General features: G+C 45.5%; 1 protein-coding gene across 3 annotated transcripts in view; it reads right to left on the bottom strand.

Annotated features, from left to right (window-relative positions):
* The window catches only part of emid1 (EMI domain containing 1), a 437271-nt gene extending 419005 nt beyond the window's left edge, over window positions 1–18266 (bottom strand). For 2 of the 3 annotated variants that reach the window (XM_073065698.1, XM_073065701.1), the window contains exons 1-3: window positions 17533–18266; window positions 3849–3965; window positions 1633–1736 (exon numbers count right to left, since the gene is read on the bottom strand). In XM_073065698.1, the coding sequence (XP_072921799.1) occupies window positions 1633–1736; window positions 3849–3965; window positions 17533–17732 (421 nt within the window). In that variant the 5' untranslated portion in view covers window positions 17733–18266. The remainder of the gene's footprint in view (window positions 1–1632; window positions 1737–3848; window positions 3966–17532) is intronic. The other variant, XM_073065699.1, reaches the window with a different exon arrangement.
* Window positions 18267–20031: the final 1765 nt, after the last annotated feature.

Raw genomic sequence — 20031 nt, 5'->3', positions numbered from 1 at the left:
TAATTGGCTACAAGGTACAAACTACTACTTCTTCAAAGTGCACAGATCGGGGGAGGGATATTCTCTAATGCAACGTACTCTCACTTGTGCCTGCGCACTGAAATTGCACCACATCAATTTCAAAAGCAGCAGTCTTTTTAAAATAATGAACCTTGTTATGCAGAGTGGAACATTTTTCTTAACTGTTTATCATCAAATAAACAGCATTGGTAGTCAAACAAATTAAACCAATGATTGTCTATTTTCAACGGAACACTTATTTCCTGATTTCAAAGTGAATAAAAAGACGTTTAGAATCTGGGAAAGTTCAGCTCTGCCTCTCATTAAACATACCTACGCTCAGTCGCCCACACTTGCCAGACCTCCAGTCCTTGGCCTCCAGCCCAACTAATGAAGGAGGCCAACATCCCAACTTCCTCAAATAGTTCCAGGTCAGTAGGGAGCAGCTGAAGTGCTTGCTTTGTCAGCATTTATAACGGCTGTGCATGGATGACGTTCAACAGAGACCTCAGGGCTGCTAAGATGTTGCTGTTTGCCACCTTTTACCTTATCCTACATCTCCAGGAGTGCCTCAGATCCAACTATCAGAGTATGGTGGCTGCACAAGTCTGCCAGTTGTCCAGCGTTCCTTTTGTGTCCACACATAGAGATTGTCAGCGCTGAGGAATCCCCTGAGTTTTGATACAACTATAACAAATTACCTCCAAGAGGACTGCAACCTTGTCGTAGGGTTTAGAGGCTTGTGTGCCTCAATGACTCGGAGAGCTATGATAGCTGGAGTCAGGGCTTTTTAGGCTCTTGCTAGGGTCATCCATGCCAAACAGGTCAAAGGTTAGAGGCCAGATTAAAAGTGGTCCAACCCTGGCTAACAACCCTAACTGAAAATTTAAAAATTGTTACCGAAATAGCAATGAAGAATCCTTCTAAGTCTGAGTGTGACGGTATTCCTGAGTCTCCACCCGGGAATTGCATGATTGACAGTAGTGAAAACCAAGAGGAAGCCACTGACACAATGAAGGAAGCCCTGAACACCGCCAGAGATGGAGGACTTTCATTGCTGCCTTAAACACCAGCGGCATAACAGGCATTAAGTATAACAAATTAGAAAGTATTTCCAATCCTTCAAAAGAATATAAGTAAATAAAGAAGCCACCAGTGCTGAGAGACAAGAAGTCTTCTGGGTATTAATGTATCTTTAAATTCTACCTAATTCACAATATCTCTTAAATCGTATTCATGTACCAGGCTAATGTTGCAGACAGGACTGTGAATGATTATGTAAATGAATTGCACCAAAGGATTTGCTTGCGGCTAGTACACTTCCCGTCTAGATGGATTTGCATCAGATCTGAGCCACTCTGGTCTGAATTTAGCCAGCACCCAAAAATATACTTAAACCTTTGGAAGGAGGAAACATGAAAACCTCAATCTCAGCAGGCCCGGCCTTTTGAAAACACTTCTGATGGTTTTGCTTCAGAATCAATTTTCTCTGCTACAAAATCTGATCTGGCATTTAATCTCTGCCTCAGTGGAGACGGCATGTGTTGTACTGGAAGGCTCTCTCACTAGGCAGCACATGAAGGCAATCTCAATCTAGGCATTCATCACGTGACAAGGGCCTTCCTGTCTCACCTTCCTCACAGCCGCTCCCTCGGAATCCAGCACAGCACTTCCATTCGATGGCCGTCACCGTTTTGTAAGTCAGTCTGTACGTCGGTCGAATCACGGCCCTGTAACTGGGAATTGTTTAAAAAGGGAGAAAAAGACGTGTAAGTAAAGGCCATAAGACATAGGAGCAGAATTAGGCCATTCAGCCCATCGATTCTGCTGTACCATTCCATAGTGGCTGATATACTATCCTTCTCAACCCCATTCTCCTGCCTATTCCCTGTAACCTTTAACACCCTTACTGATCAAAACCCCATCATCCTCCACTTTAAATATACCCAAGGTTTTGGCCAACAAAACCATCTGTGGCCATGAATTGCACAGATGCCCCACCATCTGGCTAAAGCATTTACCCCCATCTCTGTTCTAAAGGGGCATACTTTATTCTGAGAATATGCCCTCAGGTCCTCCACTATAAGAAACACCCTCCTCATGTCCATCCTATCTAGGCTTTTCAATATTGAAGAGATTTCAGTGAGATACCCCGTCATTCTTCTAAACACCGATGAGTACAGGTCCAGAGGCATCAAAGAAAGAATGCTTCCCTGGAGCAGGGAACTCAACCTGCACATTTACTCCTATTCTTTTCTTTCTTTTTTTCTTTCTCTCTCTCTCCCTCCCTCCCTCCCTCCCTCTCCCCCTCCCTCTTCTGTACTAAGCAGCAGCAGTGTCTCAACAGAGCCCAGGTGAATGCAACACCTCGAGTTTAGTTCAGCTCTAGGGCGTTAAAATGTCTCATGCCGATTCAGCAAAACATAATCAGAAGTCACAGCAAGGCAAGTGAGGAAGACTTTATGAGCTTTTTTAAACTGGGAAGAGAAGGAATGGGGTTCAGGAGGGAAATTCAGGGCATCGTGGTAGCATGTGATTACAGCGCCAGCCACCTGGGCTCATTTCCTGCTGCTGTCTGTTAGGAGTTTGAACGACTTCTCCATAACCACATGGGTTTCCTCCAGGTGCTCCGGTTTCCTCCCATATTCCAAAGACTTACAGGTTAGTAGTTTAATTGGTCACATGGATGCAACTGCCTTCCCAATCACTGAGCATATCTGCATGAAACGTTGTCTCAGGAACGCAGCATCCACCAGCAGGAACCCCAGCCACCCAGGACGCTGCTGCCATCAGGAAGAAGGTACAGGAGCCTCAGGGCTCACACCACCAGGTTCAGGAATGGTTACTACCCCTCAACCGTCAGGCTCTTGAACCAGAGGGGTAACTTCACTCACTTGCCCAATCACTGAAATGAACTCAGTTTCAAGGGTTCTTCATTTCAGGTTCTCAATATTTATTGCTTACTTATTTATTATTGCTGTTTCTTCTTTTTTCATTTGCATAGTTTGTTGACTTCTGCACTGTGGTTGAACTTTCTAGTCGGGCAGTCTTTCGTTGGTTCCGTTATCGTTATAATTCTATAGATTTATTGAACATGTCCACAAGAAATTGAATCTCAGAGTTGTAGATAGGTAGATAGATGCTTTATTAATCCCAAAGGAAATTACAGTGTCACACTAGCATTACCAGAGCAGAGATATACAAATATTAGAAGAGAAGAAAGAAAGAATAAAAGATAAGTTGCCTCAAACAGTTTAACAGGAGGTGGGGGAGGACTCACTTCCCCAGCTATGGATTGGCTCATTATAGAGCCTAATGGACAAGGGTAAGAACAACCTCATGTAGTGCTCTTTGGAGTAACGCAGTTGTCTTAGTCTATTACTATTATGGTGACATATATGTACTTTGATAATAAATTTACTTTGAACTTTTGGTCTCGTTGGGCTGGAAAGGTGTGTTTGCATGCTGGTATCTCTAAAGTAAAATAAATATAATTATTGAGGGGTTGCTTTATAAATTCAAGCTCCATCTTCAATTTACAGGTTCACAATATTTATCAATCAGTCTGATCATCCCTGAACCTCCATCATCTGGAACTCAAGAGGTCCATGGATCAGCCACAGAAATGGTGCAATCAGGGGCTGGATACCAGCAGATCGAGGCGCACTTCCGGAAGACCCAAAGCACCACACCAAACACAGCAGCAAGTCAGGCATATGAGGCCACAGCAGCACTCAAATGAGCAAAGCCAAAGGTAACTGTTAGTTTGAAGCCAGTCTTTAGGGAGATCAATGCAAGGGTCAGTGAGGTGACATATCAGCGGGCCAATCAAAGCACTGATGCCTTACCTTATCCCACCGGGACACCCCAGCGGCCATCTGCAACCCTGATAAACCCTCTGCACGTAGGTCCCATTCTGCACTTGGCAGGACACCGTCTTCGTCAGTGTGTAAGGACACCAGTTCCTTTCAATAAAGCAAAGAAAATAAGGTAACGATCACTGCAATAAATAAGAAAAACAATATTACTAAGATAATAAATCAGCGCTATTCACAAAATGTATCTTGTCAAACAATGAAAAGCATTTGCAACCCCAGGATCGATCTCCAATCAGTTTCCCCAACTGCGGTAGAAGATGGGGTTCAGTCGATTAAACTCGTCCTCATAAGTGAAGCTGAGATCACCGAGGCTCGGCAAAGTTTTTAGGGCTGGGCGATATCCTGGTTCTGGTGCTTCGGAGATTCCCTCTGGATTCAGCTGTGTTTCTAGCCAAATCGTCTCAGTACTGCCATGGCGCTGGCACCGGACTGAGAATGTGGAGAATTGCCCAGGTACAGAGCAACCAAGCTCCTTCAGCCAGCGCTCAGAGGTCAGCAGAACAATGGAAGGCATCGCAGAGGGCTGAAAGCTGCCGAGATGCATCCTAGGATGCGCTGGAACACATCATCACTGATGTAACCTGGGGTCATCGCGTGTTTTGGGTCTTTCAACATCAGATACTGTTGCCCAGGTGACCCAGCCAGGGTTGAGTAGGCCCTGGTTTGTGTCCCAGCAGCACTGGTCCATGGGCCACACCTCTTGATCCATAGTCATCTAGAGGCTCGCTCAACAGCCTCTGTGTTGGCCCTGATGGCCCTTTGCTACCTGCATAATGCCAAGGAGAGAGTAGGTTCTACACAGCAAGCAGCCAGCAATAGCCCTACACACCACTTGTATAGGCTCACATCACCCCCCCCCCCCACCCCCCGTCTCTGGCACTGCTCTACCAGCTCCTGGTATTTGGCTTTTTTTATACTCAAATGCATCCTCAATCCGGTCTTCCCAAGGCCTCACTTATTCACCAGAAATCTGCTCATTAATGCTCAGCTGGATTCTAGCAGGAATGCCCAGCATGAGATGCCATCACAGCTTTTGTTCAGTCTCAAATGAAACAGCGGAATTTCAGAAGACAGGAAAGTGACAATCCTTGACATCAAAGCTTTCATATGACCGTGTGGCATCGGAAAAATTATTTGTGGAATCCGAAGAGCTGGACATCATTCAAGCTTGAGCTGATATGTAACAAGTCATATCTGTACCAAATAATTACCAAGCAATTCTCATCCTGAACAAGAGAGTCTACACTCCCTCTCTTGACCTTCCATCGCCTCACCATCACCATCCTAGGGACAGGGGAAGGTGGGCTACTGTTGGCCAAATAGGCTACCAACCACACAAAATACTTTTTGCCACAAGAGCCAATCAGATGCTGGATATCCTGTAGTGAACAACTGGCCTCTCCTTTCCTAAACCTATAGAATAACTACAAGCCATTGATTGATTTAAGCACTGGGCTGAACAGGAAAAGTCGAGTACAGGCCAAGCCCAGGCCCAAGAGTGTATGGAAGTGGTAGGGCCAGGTCCAAGAGCAAAAATGACCCACAGTTTGGACAACTTAAGCACCAGGCTAGAATGAAAACATCAGGGTGCCGGAGCTGAAGGCGAGGGTTGGGCCGGTTCAGTTCGAGTTTTGTTCATCTCTACACTGAACTGAGGCTGTGGCCTGCGACTAACAGGCTACCAGATTGGCTGCCGTGTGGAATGACTTCAAGGCTATGGACTCACTTTCGTGAACTCCCAGTTGTTTGCTTTCTTTTGTTGCGTGCATGATTGGTTTTTGTTTTTCTACAAATTGGGTGTTTGACCGTCTTTGTGATTCATGGATTCTACTGGGTTTTTTTGTTTTGTGGCTGCCTGTAGGGAGGAGGGTTTCAAGGTTGGATATAACATACACACTTAGATAATAAATGTACTTTGAACAAGGCAGGTGTGTGGTGGAATACTCCCTTGTCAAGCTCAGTGTTACCCTGACAACAAATAAGAAGCCCGACATCATTCAAGACAATCCAGCCCACTTGGTCTGCACTCCTTCCAATACCCTGAACGTTCACTCTCTGACCACGATTGGCTCCAATGAGCATCATTTCAAAGGCGCACTGCCGCAACTCATCCAGGTTTCTCCACCAGCACTCCCCAGACCTGAAACCTTTACTGCCCAGGGAGTCCAGGATTGCAGAGACTTACCAGCTACCCGTGCCACTCCGAATCATAGCCCAACATGACCTGGAGGTAAAATCTTTTCAAAAGAGTGAAGATTTTGGAACTAACTTCCTCTAATCTGTATATTTTTGATGAAATCCATAACAGTTAAGGCAGATTACTGCCATTCTCTTTAAAGTATATAGATGGGCAAATGCAGTACACCTGTGAATGAATATTAAAATATCAAGCAAACGTTCTGAAAAATAGCTGAGGTGTTTAATTGCTGATAGCATCCTATTTCCAGCTCTTAGCATGACTGAGTTAACATTTCCTATATAGGGTTAAAGTGCATTTTGGCGTCACTGTCAGCAGAATACCTCCAAGAGGACCTCAACCTTGCCGTAGGGTTTGGAGGCTTGCGTGCCTCAATGACCCGGCAAGCTCTATTGGCTGGAGTCAGGGGCTTCATACTTTGACTCTTGGTAGGTTCACCCGTGCCAAACAGGTCAAAGGGCAGAGGCCAGACTAAGAGTCCCCCAGGTTCATGGGTTCATCGCAGGGCTAACAACCCTGACTGGTCAGAAAACAATTATTATGGAAACAGCTTCTAAAGCTGTGTGTGATGGCATACCAAAGACAAAGAGAGATGGAGGACTTCTATTGCCGCCTAAGCACCAGTGGTGTAATGGGCATTAAGTAAGTATGTAAGTCAGCACACAAGACATGAACAAATTACATATTAACTCCACTGAAATGATCACTGGGGATGGAGTAGCAGTGGGACAATCGTACCCTCTCTCCAAGGACCCTTCTAGAAAGTGGAACTTTGGAAAACTGCAGCATGGCCTAAATTCGGGCAAACAGGTAAATCAGAACAGTATATTTGACTCCATTAACGATTCACGTTGGACAGAATCACTTTCATCAGTATATCTGGTCTGTAGCAGACACCAAAGAGCAGTTTTTGGACTGGGAAGCGGAACTCCAACCAGCACTGATTTCTATCCAGTGTCCTCAGCCGAAAAGCTTGGATCTTGGACGCTGAAAGAGATTGTGATCGGGTCTGGTGACAGTTTTCTCACCCTTGTAATCAGAATGTCTAGGCAGAGGTGTAAAGACGGAGCCGTTCTCAGGAGAAGAGTGCAGCACTAGAGTTCATTGAACACTTACGCTCCTGGACAAAATGGCACTGAGCTGCAATGTCCGTCGAGGTCTTGGCTCAGACATCATTGCTTTTTTAGGTTCATATGGAGGGTTTTAGTGAGTTAGAGGTCAGATTAGTGTTTAGGGACAAGTCACCAGCACTAACTGAAGGGATAGAGACAGGTCAGAGTCCAGACTGGAGTACTGTGAGGTCAAAGGCCAGCAACTTCTGGTGGGGTCATCAGATGCTGAGGACGAGGAAAGTGATCCCTGTGGTCAAGGACCATGGGTGCTGAGGATGACAACTGGTGATCACTCCCCTCCCCAAACATTGGTGAATTCTGAGTCCTGGGGTCAGAACTCCATGTGGGCAGGGGGCACAAAGGCCAGTGACCCCCAGGTCGGCAGGTCATGGGGTTGGAGGTCAAAGCTCCATAGTCCTGAGATCGAAGTCAGGGACTGAAATCAAGGGATCGACGAGTTCAGAGGTTGAAGCTCAAAGGTTGTAGACCAAAGCAGGCTAATCCAAACGTCACTGCCCTAAATTCAAATCCCCTGGTCTGGAGGTCAGAGTCCTGATGTTGGTGAGTCTATGACTCCAGGCCAGGAACTGGAGGTTAGACACACACACACTGCATACATCTGGGAGTCTGTGTCCAAGAACGGGAGGTGGAGGCCCAGTGAGCTGGTGGGAAGGGGCTTGTTTTGCTGTTTGTTACTTGTGTTGTTCTGCTGAACCCGGTGGGCATGCTTTGCCGGCACCAGAATGTGTGCCGACACTTGCCCGCTGGCCCCTGCACATCTTCAGGTTGGGTTGGTTGTTAACACAAACAACACATTTCACTGTATGTTTCAACGTACAGATATTAAATAAATCAGATTCTGAATCCAAGCACAGGAACTGCTTTGAATTATTCTCTCCACTTCCTGCCTGTCAACTGATGACCATAAAGCTGTCTATTGGAAAACAAAGTGCCGGACAAACTCCGCAGGTCAGGCAACATCTGTGGAGAGAATGAACAGTCAGTGCTTCAGGCTGAGACCCTTCAGGAAGGGCCGCAGAGTATGGAAGGTTGTCTGTTGCCTAGAAACCAAGAGGAGAGTGAAGGAGACCATGAGGTGCCCAGGAGAGAAGATCTGGTGGAGAGGTAGCTGAACAAACCCACACTTCCTGGCAAGCTAATTTCCCTCTAAGAAAGCAAGGTATTCACAGACCCCAGAACATCCAGCAAAGCCCCTTTCAAAGAGTGTTGCTTTTCTCCTCCAGGTTAATGGCACTGATTTTTTTTTTGTGCCAAGGTAGTTGGCAAATAAAATCACCAACCATCGGTTGAGCTCAATAATCTTCTTTACACGTGAGTTTGGACAATAATCTCAGCCAGATCATTACTGAACAGAAACAAGTTGTTAACCAATACCTGTTTATATGCTACCAGCATACTGGAAGGAAGAGCTCACCAAGGCCTGGTAAACCACGAGTTACGCGTCAGCTCTGAGGTCTTAATCTTCAGCTACCCTTTTCTTCAAATTATTCCTGGAGATTGTGCATTGATATCAGTGCAGAATTTCATTCTTTTATATATCTGTCTTCACCAAGAGATGGCTCCTGAGATATGGGAACTGATCCACATTTCCATTCTTGTTGTGAACTGTTATTGTCAGGATATTGTGGTACAGCGGGGCCAGGTTGACAGAAGACTTTGAAACCCTAATCCCTTCATAGGCCTTGTTGAAAAATTCAACACCGTCTTGGAGCGCTAACTCTGGCACGCACAAATTTTGGCCCAGTACATCATGGGTAAAACCCAACGCAAGCATTGAGCATATCTACATGAAACATTGTGGTAGGAAAATGGCACCCATCATCAGGGACACCCACCAACCAGGTCACACTCTCTTCTCACTGCTGCCATCAAGAGCCTCAGAACTCACATCACCAGGTTCAGGATCAGTTACTATCCCTCAACCATCAGGTTCTTGAATAGAAGGGGATAACTGTTCCTACAACCAATGATCTCACTTTGAGGACCCTTTATCTCATGTTCTTGTTATTTATTACTATTTATTTATATTAGCATTTGCACAGTCTGTTGTTTTCTGCACTCTGGCTGAGCTTTCATTGATCCTGTTATAGTTACTATTCTATAGATTTGCTGAGTACGCCCGCAGGAAAATGAACCTCAGGCTGGCTTATGGTAACGTGACAGAACAGGTTGGCAATGCTCATTTTTGGGCTAACCTTGCCCCTTTGCCTGGTTAGTCACTCCTCCTCGTTCTGTCCCTGATCTAGTTTCCCCAGCAGTTCACACACTTTGCCCTCCCGTTCTGCAGTTCTTGGGGATTCACCATGCACACACCCAACAGTGAACAATCACTAGCTTGGCTAATTAAATCAATCCCTTCAGTTAACGTGCTCTACTGGTTTATAATTCATAAACTTAAGGATTCTAGACACAGGTATTCAAACGGTTTAATTTATCTTCACTCGCAACTTTACATCGTTTTGTAGACAGCTGAATGGCCCCAAATGACCCAAGGGAGAGTTTGGAGGCATCTTAAACTAATGCCTGGGTTAGTGGGAGCAGGTGCACTACACCCTATGCAGCCAACACCACTGGTGGGGAGGCATTAGTCTTTTATATTCATCTGAGCATGTGGACACTGATCTATGGGTTTAACTAAGGCATTTGTTGTGGAATAAAACTGTAGGATGTTAGAATCCCTCTTTAAAATGCTCCAGTTCTGCACCTGAAATAACTATTATGGTCTGGTCACGTGATTATCTCCCCCACTCCCCCAGATCAACAGTAGAATTTCCTGGTCCTTCTAGGCCAGGTGGAGGCAGATTTACACCCTCGGTCTGACTTTGCTAGAGAGGTGTGGAGGTTGGAGTTGACAGTTGGTGACAGTTATATTGGAAAGTTAAAGACAAAGTGTGTCGTGGAGAAGGCCTCTGTATGTTTGTACATTTTTGTACATGCATGCTTGTTTTTCATTTATCTACTTGTAAATACATTTTTCTTCACAACTTTTGGGCAGCTTTTGCAATTTTACTTCTGGCACTAAATAAAACTTTTGCACTAACGTGCTGTTGCAGCTTATCATCCATTTTTTTCTCAACTGGTTACACACTCCTCATAGGCGTGACAGTGACATATATGTACTTTGACAGCAAAATTTACTTTGAACTTTGAAATACTGTCTTCATACAGTAGTACACTGACTGAGGTGGGAGTAGCCTTGACTCTGGTGGGTAGGCACTACAATTTTATCAGGCAGTAGTGATCCCTCCCTCCTACGTGCTGCTGAGATCCGAATTGCACACAAGCAGCACCTCAGGAGACTGGAAAATTACCCCCTGACACTGCCTCCTGCAACCTCACTGGAAAGAATATTGAACCAATGTCATCATTCTCAGTGTTGGTCAACGTAGCCTAGTTGATCATGGTCAACATGGTCATTGGACTGGTCACATCACTCCCATTCCCGACGTCCAACTCCTAAAACAAATGCTATTCCAATTTCAGTCATTGGAGAGGATTACGCAGCAGATGTAACAAGACCTTCACCAATGTATTCAAATCCTCCTGGAAATCTCTGGTCCAAGACCACTCAGAAATGGAGAAAGAAGATTCAGGATGATACTGACAACTTTGAGGTCACTCGGAGAGCATGAAGACTCAAGTGATGGAAGGAGGGCACTAAGTACCCATTTGCCACTCTGTCAATCACCCCCTGGCTCATTTGTGGAAGAGTTTGTTGCTCTAACACAGGTCTCATCAGTCACTCTACCTCTGACCGCACTAAACTACATTCACCCTCCATCCTGAGGGACTTCTTAGGAAGGGAAAAAAAAAGCTTCCAGCAGAATTGTGTAGGTCTGTTACCTGAACTAACATGGAACTTCCAGTGAAGTTGCAGGAGACAGTGTCAAGGGTATCTGCCCGGTCCTCTGAGATGCAACCTCTCTGGAGCACTGGACTGGCAATTCAGCCCACAACTCTGTGCCAATACTGATGCCAACTTTCCTTTGCTGCTGTATTGTCACATAACATATGAGTTCAACCCAAACTATGAAAGAGACCTCATCACTATACATGGTACTTCATGTCTCGAAGTAACTAGTGATTGGATTTGTGTGATGAGGACACTCCTACAGACTTTATCAATACAGGGATGAAGAGTGATTCCCAGAATGTCTGCTTCATTTGAGAGTTTCCAGTGTTTCTAGGTGCTCTTTTTAAGAAGGTTTGATATCCTTGGACTCTTATATCATTGATCCAAATTTTGCACCAAGTGGCTTTTAAATAAGGAAAAATTAAATAGATTAGGACTTTATTATTTGGAACGTAGATGACTGAAAGGAGATTTGATAGAGGTATACAAAATTGTGAGGGGGTGTAGGCAGGATAAATGCAAGCAGGCTTTTTCCACTGAGATTGGGTGGGACTACAACCAGAAATCATGGGTTAATGGTGAATGGTGAACAGTTTACGGGGAACATGAGGGGAGCCTTCTTCACCCAGAGGGTGGTGAGAGTGTGGAACAAGCCGCCAGCACAAGTGGTGCATGTGAACCCGATTTCATCATTTAAGAGAAGCCTGGATGGGTACAGGGACGGTAGGGGTGTGGAGGGCTACGGTCCCAGAGCAGGTCGGTGGGAGCAGGCAGATTAAATGGTGCAGCATGGTCTAAATGGGCTGAAGGGCCTGTTTCTGTGCTGTCTTTTTCTACAACTCTATGATACTGAAGATGGCAGTAAAAAAAAAATTATAGGCTAGAATCACAGTTTTTAAGGATCTTCAGAGACTCACTGTAAGTGTTAAACACAGCAGAATCCCACAAATAATTGGTCTGCTTTTGGTTGGTGGTGTCCAAGTTAGACTTGTTAGCATTTTAGACACCCAAAGGTGTTCTCCACATCCTCAAAATTTACTGAAATCCCAAAATTATGCCCAAATGCACAACTTTCTGACCTAGTGGTTATTAATGAGCCAAGGTGTCTTATTGTGTTATAGAAACATAGAAAACCTACAGCACAATACAGGCCCTTTAGCCCACAATGCTGCACCAAACACATACTTACTTTAGAAATTACCTGAGCCAGAGACTCAGCAATCTCCTCCCTCACCTCCCACAGAAGCCTGGGGTACATCTCGTTCAGTCCTGGTGATTTACCCAACTTGATGCTTTCCAAAAGCTCCAGCACATCCTCTTTCTTAATATCTACATGTTCAAGCTTTTCAGTCCGCTGTAAGTCATCACTACAATCACCAAGATCCTTTTCTGTGGTGAATACTGAAGTATTCATTAAGTACCTCTGCTACCTCCTCCTGTTCCATCCACACTTTTCCACTGTCACACTTGATTGGTCCTATTCTGTCATGTCTTATCCTCTTGCTCTTCACATACTTGTAGAATGCCTTGGGGTTTTCCTTAATCTTGTCTGCCAAGACCTTCTCATGGCCCCTTCTGACTCTCCTAATTTCATTCTTAAGCTCCTTCCTGCTAGCCTTATAATCTTCTAGATTTCTATCATTGCCTAGTTTTTTGAACATTTCGTAAGCTTTTCTTTTCTTGACTAGATTTTCAAAAGCCTTTGAACACCACGGTTCCTGTACGCTACCATCCTTTCCCTGTCTCATTGAAACGTACCTATGCAGAACACCACACAAGTATCTCCTAAACATTTGCCACATTTCTGCTGTACATTTCCCTGAGAACATCCGCTCCCAATTTATGCTTCCAAGTTTCTGCCTCATAGCTTCATATTTCCCCTTACTCCAATTAAACATTTTCCTATTTGTCTGCTCCTATCCCTCTCCAATGCTATGGTAAAGGAGATAGAATTGTGATCACTATCTCCAAAATGCTCTCCTACTGAGAGACCTGACACCTGACCAGGTTCATTTCCCAATACCAGGTCAAGTACAGCCTCTCCTCTTGTAGGTTTATCTACATACTGTGTCAAGAATCCTTCCTGAACACACCTAACAAACTCCACCCCATCTAAACCCCTCGCTCTAGGGCCATGCCAATCAATATTGGCAAAGTTAAAATCTCCCATCATGACAACCCTGTTATTACTGCACCATTCCAGAATCTGTCTCCCTATCTGCTTCTCAATGCCCCTGTGGTCAATAAAAAAACACCCAGTAGAGTTACTGACCCCTTCCTGTCTCTAACTTCCACCCACAGAGACAATCCCTCCATGACTTCCTCCTTTTCTGCAGCCGTGACACTATCTCTAATCAGGAATGCCACACCCCCACCTCTTTTGCCTCCCTCTCTGTCCTTTCTGAAACATCTAAAGCCTGGTACTCTAAGTAACCATTCCTGCCCCTGAGCCATCCAAGTCTCTGTAATGGCCACAACATCATAGCTCCAAGTACTGATCCAGACTCTAAGCTCATCTGCTTTTATCGCCTGAGAGGTGAGCCCTCCCCTATGGATACCAGGTCTGACTCAGCATGGATGAAGCCCGATTCCTGCTCTCAAGGAACTGCCACCATCGGAATGCCATAAAACACAGAAGCAGGCCATTTGGCCCATCGAGTCTGTTCCACCATTCGATCATGACTGACTTATTTTCGCTCCCAGCCAGCCCCACTCCCCGTGCCTTCTTCCCATAACCTTTGACACCTATACAAATCAAGAACCTATCAACCTCCACTTTCAATATACCCAATGACTTGGCCTCCATGGCCGTCTGCAGCAGTGAATTCCAGATTCGCCACTGTCCAACTAAAGGCACTCCTGAGTTCTGTTCTGAAGAGGCATCCTTTATTCTGAGGCTGCCCTCTGATCCAAGACTCCTGAAGAATAGGAGGTGGCTAATGCTTTTTTTTAAAAAAAGAAAGGTATCAGGGACCATGCCATCACGGAGCTGTAACATCAAATTTGTTTTTACAAGATGGGGGTGGGTTTGATACTAACACTACGTGTTCAAATCTCTTCCAAAATGCAGATGTGAATGCAAGCATGCGTGTAGGTAATTCTCTTCCCAAGACAATGCTCCCCTGTCTACCACTTAACCCCCATCTTCTGTGCTCCTGCTCTGCCAATAGCCAAGCAGATTGTTCCCGTCGGCCCACTCCATTAGGCCGTTTTGATGTGCGAAATGAGGCAATCCAGGCAGCTACTTGACAATGCACAGTATCATAACTCAAGACTATCCAAACCCTGTTCTTTAGGGCTTGCTAAGTAAAGGCAAGGCTGATACACTCAGCTGCATGCTGAGCTAAAACCTTTCAAATTCTCAGTTAACTCAGCATAGACCTGGAAAAGGTCCTTGAAGATTCTGATAAATCTCCTGCTTTGACTCCAGAACATGTTTTCCAAACGAAATCATTAAGGCTGTCAGGAATAACAACGCTGATGAAACCATGTGCCTTCAGCCTGAAACCTTGACCCTGTTTCTCTTCCCACAGACGCTGCCTGACCTGCTGACTATTTCCAGTACTTTCTGTTTTAACTTAAAATTTCCATTTTATGCAGTTTAGTCTTACTTCCACATTGGAAAACGGTTAATCTTCCAATGTCCTTCTGCCCTGGGCTCCCGTAGCAACTCCTTCCCGGTAGATTCCAGTGTCAGGTAATTGGACCGTTCACAACTACCTTACCAAGAACAGGCGTCATCAGCGTTAAAACCAGCACCTTAAAGTAGTAGTTAACCGTTTAAAAAAAATAGTTTTCATCGAGATCCCAAAGATTTAAACAAATACCAAGACTAATCATGTCAATTATCTAGCGTGCGAAGCTATTGTGGTTTCTGCTAATCAGGAAATGAACACCCGTCCTCGGACTGACATAATTCACCCCCTCGGGACCTGCCGTGTTTCTCTATTTTAAAAATCACTGCATTGTCTCACTATCATCTCAGAAGAAGAGCATAAAGTATCAGGGTTAGTTTAAAGTTTTTCTAAACCAAGGTAAGACCTGCTAGAGACCGATGCACAGTGCTCCGTCAAGTCTTCACGCTTGCTTTCCAATCCGCAGATACTATAGGAACCATGTGCCACACAATCACGCCTTTGAAAACAAACTTCCATGCCGGCCCTCCCATTCAACCCCCCCCCTCCCCCGAGTAAATGTGTGGGTGGGGGGCGGATATCCAATGTCCTAACTAGTGTACTATGTGGATTTGTACCGAGTGATTGCCGTTCAGTCGAATGGGCTTTGATTGTGAAGCCCGGAGTTGTTACGGGACTGAATCGCAAAGTTTCCCAAAGCGCGCCTGCGTTAATGGGTATGGCATCCGTACTTAATTTAATCAACTAGAGCCTCCAACTGGAGTCTCCTTGACCGAGACACCTGGTGTTTGATTATTGAAAAATCGGGACTAGTTTCAAACCACAGTCACTGATAGAGATGGGATTTGCGCCTAAGCGGAATTCATTGATTCTGTTACGGTTATTATTCTACAGATTTATTGAGTATGCCCGCAAGAAAAACGAATCTCAGGGGTGTATTTGGCGACAGATATGTACTTTGTACTTTTGAACTTTGTTTAGTCCGCTGAAAGCAGCATGCATGGTAGTCCTGCTTACAAAGGTCGGGAAGCCATCGGTTTACACCCGTTACCGGAGGTGTGACGTGACAGCCACAAACCCGAGTGAATCCCAGTAAATATTCCGGTGAAAGCCCCCGGCTCTTCCAGTTTATTCACTTCCGACAGTGAACGATCCTTTGAAAGTTAGAAAAATTATAGAAGTGGTCGTTCATGTTTAGATTCCACCAAGAGCCGCGGGACTTGGACCATCCGCTCACTCGCTGTCCCCAGGATGTACACACCTTTAGGAGGGAAGAGGTACTAAGCTCCCTGTCAGGCCTGGCGGGAGTCGACTGCAAAACTAACGCTGAGTTTTTCCTCCTTGAGAAAGATAACAATGGCGTGCTTGCTGACTAGCCTGACCACCGCGCCACTCGGGTACTGCCGAGCCTGTGTCCAGTGATGTACCAACCAGACTGACTTCTCAACCCTTCTCACTAAACACTCCGCCCTAGTTTTGTGAAGGAGTCTGATCATACTGGGCACTTCAAAGCGAGTGAAACCGATGGAAATCCTGTATTTTTCGCAGACTCCTTACAGAGTCACGTTTTGGTTAATCCCACTTTAGAGAAACGGGTTGATAAGATTATTCAAAACAGCCACAAATTGCTAACCGGTAATTTCCAATTAATCAAACGCGTATATTATTACATCAAAGAAACGCCATTTTAAGGTAAAGTCGGATTTCACCGGTCTCCGGTGCAGCGCTAGCCTGTGAGACGAATAGGGCTGGTTTACTCTTAGCTTTCTTTGGTAACGCACCTCCACCCCAGACACCCACATACTCTCAAAAGTTCAGAAACGTAAAATGAATCAGGGAAAGACACGGGTCGATTTGGGATCGAGCTAACCATCTGTTCCGGAGATTTGTTTGAACGGAGGCAACGGGGTCTCGAATCTTCAGTGGGAAAGCCGCTCAGTTGTTTGAGAGATTAACACGACCCCGTGCGTCAGGTTCTTTTTACACCGTGGTGCGATTTTTCGCTGCTCTGGCAATAAAGTTGGGAACAGTAGATGCTTCTTTTGCACTGAGACAAAACTTCCTGTATTCATCTGCCCCAACACAAAGGTCTTGCCCCGAAAAATGCAGACAGACGGACGAAGCAATAAGCCGCTTTAGGAAGGGGAAATTGGACATGTTAATATAGATTCTTAACGATCCACTGAATGAATAGAACGGACGAGTCCACGGTACAAGGATCTAGTTTGCACCGGCTTTGCATTTGATTTATAGCAATAGCCGAAGCAAGGAGTTTCTGGAGCGCAGGAAAGACTTTGGGCACTCATTTGTAACACCGGAGAAGGATGCTTGCCTGAATTCTGGTCGCTCCCGCGCTGCTGTAAGAATCTCACTAACCCCGTTGACAGATTGTGTGAACACTCAATTCAAACCTTCCCTCGTCACAAGCAAAGCCAGGTTGATTTGTATCTATGAAATCACATTGACATATTTAAAGGGGAAAGTTTTGTCTCTCGAACACGTGTTCCAGGCAAAACTATTGTGGGGAATTATTTTTTTTTAATTGCCTCGTGTTACTTTAACGCTACAACAGCAGTGCCGCCAAACACTGGGGTGGTTGGACTGCTCGGTAAATCGCGAGTCTCCGGTCCAAAGAACCTTACAAAATAAGGCACAGTAGGACGTGCTCATTCACCTTCCCGGCGGCCAAGCCGATTCACTCTGGTAAACTTTCCTCACATCCGTTCAAACCAAACCATACACACTGATCACTTGCGGCAAATCACAAACAGCCTATCTTAAAAAAGATACCCGTTTCCTATTGTTAAAAATGAGTGAAGCGGAGCCACCCCGTTACCTTCGACTGAGAAACCCATTGCTCACAACTCCGTGCTGATGATCCTTGTTGCTTTGCAGAGCAGCTGGGAACTTGTAGTGAAATCCGGTCCCCCATGAAGTGCACACCAGAGGCATTAAAGACACCAGGAAGAAAGTTACTTGGAAGCCTTTCCACCTTTGCAGATCCCTGAAAGAGCTGACGTGCCCGCTCCCGGCCATTCCCTGCACACTTGAACGGGTGATGCTGGAATTCCCTTCACTGCGCACCCACACCGGTGGCAAACTTCGCTGCCGCCGCTTCAGAACGGATCAGCGCCGGTGCTGCAAATATCCGAGAGATTCGGTGCCGGATGAAGGTTTGTTCATTGGGGGGCGGGCGGGCGCGGGGTACCGCTGCGATGAGAAAGACTCAACTGATGTTGCGCCCCTGGTGCCTTCACTCTTTCTCGGTCAGGGCAGCGCGCGTTCGTCGCTTCCCCGGAGGAATGTCATTGACGTCTCGTTGATGGATTGCTGGCAGCGAAGAGTCGGACGCGGAAGGCTGGGGAGGTGGAGGGGGGCTGTTCTCCCTTCTATCCCACACCCACTGGATTAATGAGGCGGCGCAATCAGGACCTGCACACCCCGGCAAATCCCGCCCTCCTGTGCACGCAGGGTCAGGTCGGCTGGAAATGCTCAACCCTTTACAAAAAGGAGGAGGCTCCGTGCCGAGGCGGCTCGCACGGAACCGGTGGTCCCGACAACTGACTGAAGGAGCTGAAAGTTTAGGTGGATCTTGCTAAAAACTTTAGCGGCTCCGGTTTTGGCAACAGGGGGCATTTACTGCAGGAGCGGCAGGGGGCAGTGTTTAGTCAGGGAAGTACGCCTGTTTGAGGGTTGACCGCTGGACCAGTTATCCGGGTGACAAGTGATCACTGGTCCAGTTAGCCAGATGCCGAGGTGATCACTGGGCCCATTTCCTGCGTGACAGGGTGAGAATTAGACCAGTTAGCTCAGTGACGGCAGAATCATAGGGCCACAGTTGAAGGATTCTTCTCAACTTTTGGCTGCTACCGGAGCCGTTGTAAGAATCTAATTAAACCCGCTGCCAGATTGTGGGAACATTTACTTCAAACGTTCCCTGGTAACAAGCAAAGGCAGGGTGATTTGCATTTATGAAACTACATCGTCAAATTTACAGGGAGGTTTATGCTGAAAAAAAGTTTTGTCAAGCAAATATGTGTTCCAGGCAACACCATTGTGACGAATTAAAGTTTTAAATTATAACTGGCTTCGTGCTGCAACGGCAGTGCCGCCAAACATTTTGGTGGTTTGGACTGCTTAGTAAATCGTTATCCGGGTGACAGGGTGACCACTGGGCCAGTTAATTGGTTATCAAAGTGGCCACAGCACGGTTGCCCACGGTTTAATCACTGGTCCAATTACACTGGACGGTAACTTTTTTTTGGAAGTGTTGCTTCTTCAGATTTATTTTTGTTTATAATTGACTGCTTGAAGCTGAATACAAATTTTGGACTACTTGTATCACGTAGGAATTTGGAGAAACAATAAATTTTATTGAATATAATGTGTTTAATTCCATAATGATGCAGACGCTTTGCTAAAAAGATAAAAATGTCTTGTTGATTTTCATTTATACTCAGTGTCTGAGCTTCTCGCCTAAGTGACAACAATAATCAGCCAGCATTGATGGATTCCAGTTGCCCTGATACCGTTTCTCCATGACTACAATGTCCTGGTAAAACCTTTCAGCACCAAAATTTGCAGAGAAATTTAAATGGGAATGGCTGATAAAGAATCTTAAGGGGCATGTTACACTTCATGGCCTTGTATACTTGAGGCATGTAGCTTGCCTGTCACTAATGACCTGCTTCATTTGTGGGCCAACAAAAATGCCTTCCTTAATCTTGGTATCGGTTATTCTGACTTCAATAATGAATTGAAATAACAGATATAGGCAATTTCAAAGGAAAGATGCATGACAGGAAAATTTCTTGGCGATTTTCATGACCCAAGCTCCATAAAATGCACCGAAAAGTTTTCAGGAAGCAAAATCTTTGTTGTCCAGTGTTACCAGAGTGGTGGGGTGGTCATCCTTGCCACCTCACAGCTCCTGACCTCAGTTGCCATCTATGTGGATTTGCACTGGCTTTCTCCCACATGCCAAAGGTATGCTGTTAAGTACATAGGGTCTGTGGAGGACTTGGTAAATAAAGGCACATTGGAAAGAAAATAAATTGAGTGGATGAAAAATTATGTGGCATGACTAGTTAGGTTTGCAGATAACAGCACAATTGATGGTGTGGTGGACAGCAAAGGTCGTCTAAAGTTACAGAGGAATGGCAAACAGAATTTAACTTAGTTAAGTGTGAAGTGATGCATTTTGGAAAACCGAATTACTGCAGAGCATACATAGTGAATGACAGGGAGTGTTACAGAACAGGGACAGCTGGGAGTACATGTACATGGTCTCCCAAGTAGAGGTAGACAAGGTGGAGCAAGTCACACTTGGCTTCAT

Source organism: Hemitrygon akajei, chromosome 14, assembly GCF_048418815.1.
Source record: "Hemitrygon akajei chromosome 14, sHemAka1.3, whole genome shotgun sequence".
NCBI classification, from domain to species: domain Eukaryota; kingdom Metazoa; phylum Chordata; class Chondrichthyes; order Myliobatiformes; family Dasyatidae; genus Hemitrygon; species Hemitrygon akajei.
Note: the sequence above shows the minus strand (reverse complement) of the source record. Positions and strands in the feature narration are given on the sequence as shown.